This window comes from Procambarus clarkii, chromosome 50 (assembly GCF_040958095.1).
Source record: "Procambarus clarkii isolate CNS0578487 chromosome 50, FALCON_Pclarkii_2.0, whole genome shotgun sequence".
NCBI classification, from domain to species: Eukaryota; Metazoa; Arthropoda; class Malacostraca; order Decapoda; family Cambaridae; genus Procambarus; species Procambarus clarkii.
Genome location: NC_091199.1, coordinates 33,269,786 through 33,275,785, shown reverse-complemented (window position 1 = coordinate 33,275,785; position 6,000 = coordinate 33,269,786). Strand labels below are relative to the sequence as shown.

General features: G+C 42.0%; 1 protein-coding gene across 1 annotated transcript in view; it reads right to left on the bottom strand.

The window, feature by feature from the left end:
- The window catches only part of LOC138351629 (angiopoietin-4-like), a 348,372-nt gene that overhangs the window by 215,759 nt on the left and 126,613 nt on the right, over nucleotides 1-6,000 (bottom strand). Inside the window, exon 5 of the mRNA XM_069303630.1 lies at nucleotides 4,196-4,242. Coding sequence (XP_069159731.1) covers nucleotides 4,196-4,242 — 47 coding nt within the window. The remainder of the gene's footprint in view (nucleotides 1-4,195; nucleotides 4,243-6,000) is intronic.

The following is a 6,000-nucleotide window of genomic DNA, read 5'->3' as shown; positions in this document are numbered from 1 at the left end:
AGTTCCTCTTTAGTAAATACAGAGATAAAATATTTATTAAAAATACTACTCATATCTGCGTCATTATCAGTTATCTGACCCTTCTCGGGTTTTAATAGACCTATCCTTTCTGTAATATTTGTTTGAAATAACTAAAAAATTTTTTTAGGATTTGTGTTTGCTTAACCCTGCTATGTGAACATCATAGTTTTTTGCCCTCCTTATCTCTTTCTTAATATTTCTAACCAGTTGTACGAATTGCTGATCTAAACTGACTTCCCTATTCATAAAACTTTTGTACCATGCTATCTTTCCACCTATAAGGTTCTTTAGATACTTTGTTATTCATTTCGGGTCATTATTATTCGATCTAATCAATTTGTATGGTATACTAAGTTTCTGTGCTTTGCTTAGAATATTTTATAATAAGTTATATTTTGAATCCACAACAAAACTCCTTTTTACATCACCCATTCCTAGGTACACGTTTCACTCCAAGACCGGCCCACCCCCAATGCCCAGGACGTTCCAAATCTATTTCACCCAAAAATTTCTTAGACCATTAAAATCAGCTTTTCGAAAATCTGGCACCTATAACAAAATTTTCCCCTACAAATCTATTCCATTTTATACTAAATTTGATTTCTTTGTGATCGCTGTTCAAAGAAACACAGCCTACACACTACACACACTGTAGTCGTCGACACTGTGGACGACTACAAAGTCGTCCACAGCCTACCTCCTCCTCGGCAGCCTCCTAGGCCTACCTTACTCTCCTGGGCCTGCATGCCTTCCTGGACCTTCCTGCCTGCCTGCTCCTCCCCACTCCTCCCTATTTCGATATCATTAATTTGTGTTTCCCTGTTAGTTAACACTAAGTCTAAAATATTATTTCCCATGTTGGTTCCTTAATGTGTTGCTTATGAAAGCAATCGTCAATTAATTCTAGAAAATCTTCTGCTTCATTATTCCCTGTTCTGTTAATCCAGTTTATTCCACTAAAATTAAAGTCACCCATGGCACGTGTATTGTTTGACATAGTTGCTCTAGATATTTCATGCCATAGTTGCTTTGCTTCCATTCTGTCTAAGTTTGGTGGCCTGTATTTAAATCCTATCATAAGATTTTTATCTTTTTCCTTTAATTCTAGGCAGATAGTTTCTGTGTGTGACTCAGTTTTGATTCCTTCTTTGGGTCTACATTTCAATTTTTCCCTAACATATATGGCTAATCTCCCTCCTCGTCTAATATATCTATCTGTGTGAAAACGTTTAAATCCGTTTATTTGTTATTTAGCTAATAGATCTCTATTTTCTACATTCATCCATGTTTCTATAAGTGCAATAATATCTATTTTTTCTGTGCAGACAAGAGCATTTAAATTGTTTATTTTGTTTCTCAGACTCCTACTGTTCGTGTAATATACCCTGAGTGTATCGTTATTTTGAGGCCCTTCTTTTTCAGTGATCGTTTTGCCAATTTGTTCCCCCCCCCCAAACACATACTTTCATTACCTCATTTCTCCATGTAAATTCCCATACCAATATCTACTAACAGTTTAAACCCAGACAAACCCCTCCAACCACAGGTTCCAGCGAGTTCGCAACAGTAACAACCCCAGCCTTTGATTGATGAACCATTAGTCAGAGAATGAGTTTACACCAGCTAAACCTCCTACTAGTGTGTGGGCACGTGAAGCTCGCTGTGCACAGGGCACGTGAATAGCCGTGCACTCGGACAGGATTTGGTAACCCTTACTCGAAACATCCCGTGATTAGGCTCGTTGGAGAGCATAGGTCATATACATTCCAAATATGTTACAATGGCCGTTATAGCACATTCGTGGAAGTAGTTAGAGCGAGTAGTAGCCGTTTAACTGTAAAGATTGAGGGAGGCAACGCAGAGTAGCAGAGAGCATTGATTGATTTCTCTGTGATCACTCAGTATGTTCAAATTAGTTAATTTATGTAGCACAACACGATTGCAGGAAGGAACCTGTAGTCATACTCGTGGCTGGTGTCTAGCTTTCGTAAATGTCACAGGAAGGCTTTTAACTAACATCATTGATATTATTCATTGTTGTAGTAGTTAGTTTTGTTGAATAAACGGTGTTGTTATGTTGAACACTGTCTTTTCGTTACACTCCACACATTTTACTGATTTACATTATGTTCTGCTATGTTGCCTGAAATAATTATTGCTATTCATTTGAGACTGCTTCATGAGATTTGGGCTGAATTCATAGCACCACACAACAAATAATACATTGTGAGAACCAGTGACCTACGTGTTAGATTCGCTCCGGCGATTTTCGAAGGTCGACGGCCAAAGTGAGGGAAATTCCATACTTGGAATTTCGCAAGAATGGAAATTGTGAGGTCTCGGCGTTTGCTTGCGCCTAGTCAATTGTTCTATGGTCTCTAACGTAGGGAATTAACTGCTTACTACACTTAGCATGTTAGCTAAGCAAGTCCTTCCTCAGGAGATCCATCACGAGTCAGTTTAAAGTTGACGGATATAGTACAAGAATATCACGATACAAGAAAAAAAAAAACTTCCGCACCCCATCCTGAGCATACATGTCATTTCTTCCCTAGAAGTGTTCCCAGTTATCTATGAAAGATAATGCATTTGATTTGCAATATTTGTCTAGTCGGCAATTGACACCAAGTGTCCTCGACAACCATTCATATGTTCTTATGCAGAACATATTGCACTCTGAATGGTAATAGTTGCCGGATACAGAACATATTGCACTCTGGATGGTAATGGTTGCCGGATACAGAACATATTGCACTCTGGATGGTAATGGTTGCCGGATACAGAACATATTGCACTGTGGATGGTAATGGTTGCCGGATACAGAACATATTGCACTCTGGATGATAATGGTTGCCGGATACAGAACATATTGCACTCTGGATGGTTATGGTTGCCGGATACAGAACATATTGCACTCTGGATGATAATGGTTGCGGGATACAGAACATATTGCACTCTGGATGGTTATGGTTGCCGGATACAGAACATATTGCACTCTGGATGATAATGGTTGCCGGATACAGAACATATTGCACTCTGGATGGTAATGCTTGCCGGATACAGAACATACTGCACTCTGGATGGTAATGGTTGCCGGACACAGAACATATTGCACTCTGGATGGTAATGGTTGCCGGATACAGAACATATTGCACTCTGGATGGTAATGGTTGCCGGATACAGAACATACTGCACTTTGGATGGTAATGGTTGCCGGATACAGAACATATTGCACTCTGTATAATAATAGTTGCCGGATACAGAACATATTGCACTCTGGATGGTAATGGTTGCCGGATACAGAACATATTGCACTCTGGATGGTAATGCTTGCCGGATACAGAACATATTGCACTCTGGATGGTAATGGTTGCCGGATACAGAACGTATTGCACTCTGGATGGTAATGGTTGCCGGACACAGAACATATTACACTCTACACGGTAATGATTATCTAAAACCGGACAAAGTTGTTCAACCAGCATAGTTATAATAATTTATTAGTTCCATGTTGTGGTCAGTTGATTTGACTTACTGGTAGGAAGTTTTTCCCACAAAAACTTCCCTAAAGTGGTAACTGTGACCATCACTACAACTAATAATACCTCCATTACGACTGCAGCAGGAGAGACAGCTGACCTCCGTCAGTAGTCATGTCATACCAGGCAGACACCAGCCGTCCCTCACTGTGGGAGAGATTACTCACCTCCGTCAGTAGTCATGTCACACCAGGCAGACACTGGCCGTCCCTCACTGTGGGGAGATTACTCACCTCCGTCAGTAGTCATGTCACACCAGGCAGACACCAGCCGTCCCTCCCTGTGGGAGAGATTACTCACCTCCGTCAGTAGTCATGTCACACCAGGCAGACACTGGCCGTCCCTCCCTGTGGGAGAGATTACTCACCTCCGTCAGTAGTCATGTCACACCAGGCAGACAGCAGCCGTCCCTCCCTGTGGGAGAGATTACTCACCTCCGTCAGTAGTCATGTCACACCAGGCAGACACTGGCCGTCCCTCCCTGTGGGAGAGAGTACTCACCTCCGTCAGTACTCATGTCACACCAGGCAGACACCAGCCGTCCCTCCCTGTGGGAGAGATTACTCACCTCCGTCAGTAGTCATGTCACACCAGGCAGACACTGGCCGTCCCTCCCTGTGGGAGAGATTACTCACCTCCGTCAGTAGTCATGTCACACCAGGCAGACACCGGCCGTCCCTCCCTGTGGGAGAGATCACAACTCATAAAACACCTCAACAATTCACCAAGTAAAGGCCTGGACATCACCAACATAATGTGGGAGATGTCCAGCAGCTACATAAAACTCTCCAGAACCAAGCATGTTAATCATTACTGTGGAGACTAAGCCCACATCACGGATAAAGTCCTCCTGGTTGAGTCCAGGCCCCGCACACCATTTTGTATGACATGCTGAATCACGAAAACTGTTTCACTTGCTTTGAGTGACTCAGCTCTCTTGATTTATTGTGAGAAACTCTCTCAGCTCTCTGGATTTCAGCAAGTATCGCAAGATTTTCTACCCGAGATTTAAAACCTTTGCAAAAATCGGGCAAAAAATCTTGCGATAGTCGCTGAAATCAAATGAGCTGTGAGAGAACTAACAAATCAGGGAAGATTTGTCAAATTTCTGTGGATCCCCTCCCATGTTGGAATCTGTGGAAAAGAACGTGTAGATGTGCTGGCTGCTGAAGGCGCTGAAGGAGACCATATTGAATACTACACACCCAAGACTCTTGTACAAATTAGAGGCATTATCAGGCAACATCACCGCAACAAGTTACTGAGGAAAGGAGAGTAGAATAACAAATCAGTGAATCTGTATGCTGATACATCATAGTTGCAGCTGGCAATACCAATCATTATGAACGAAGAGGAGGTGGCCGCAGGAGAGAATTAATAATAGCGAGAATTCGTCTTGGATACAAATATCCAAGGAGATTTGGAATGGAAACAACAGTTGAGCAGCTGAGTTGCAGAATCTGTGGTGAGAGTGACGGAGACCGTCTTGACCACTACCTGAGAGAATGTGAACATCTGAGAGACATTACAAATATGTGTAGAACATTAAACCCCACCTTGATTGAATTAGGAAAATACTATTTGTCATATGTAGATAGTGTTAGTAAAAGATTCCCCCAATTTGCACCTACAAGATAACAAGATTTTAAGGGTTGACGAAGATTAATGTTAATCTTGTTTGAGAAGCTGTTCACTTGAGACGGTTAAGCAAGTCCCAGCTGTCTCTGGGCACAAGTGGTAGGATGAACAACCCAGCGGGTTTTCTTCCTATTGGGAATGCTGTACATGCTGCTATGGCGGTGTGTCCACTCACAAGATGAGTGGCGCTGCCCAATAAACTCGCCCCTCGGGGCAAAATGAAAAAAAAAAAATTTTGAGTCATCCTGAGGCACTCATACGGAGTCTCATTGACTCAGTAATATAGTCACTTTTATTGAATCACTTATAATAAGTCACTTACACTGATTCATTGATACTGAATCATGCAAAGTCACTGCAACATATTTGCTCATACTGAGTCACCCTCATAGAATCACTCAATCTGAGTAACTCAATTTGAATCACTTCAATTTAGTCATTCTTACTGAGCAACTCCCATTGATTTATTAATACTGCATTACTCGTGCTAAAGCATGCATAATCGGTCACTCACACTGAGTCAGATATTTGTGTCACTATTACTGAGTCACATGTCTGAATTGTGGAAAATGTTTATTAAATTGCCTATCAAAAAGGTATTTGGTGGTAGGAGAGTATGAACTCCTCTTAAGGATTCCCCCCTAGCATCACCCTCCCAATGCCAGTCTACACCATGCTACACTAGCTTCTATTGAGCTCTTCCTAAGTGTTCACCCTAGCATCACCCACCCAACGCTAGTCTACACACTGCCAGTAGCGTAAATTAGGACTATGACTGTCCGCGCCATCTGAGATGAGCCAG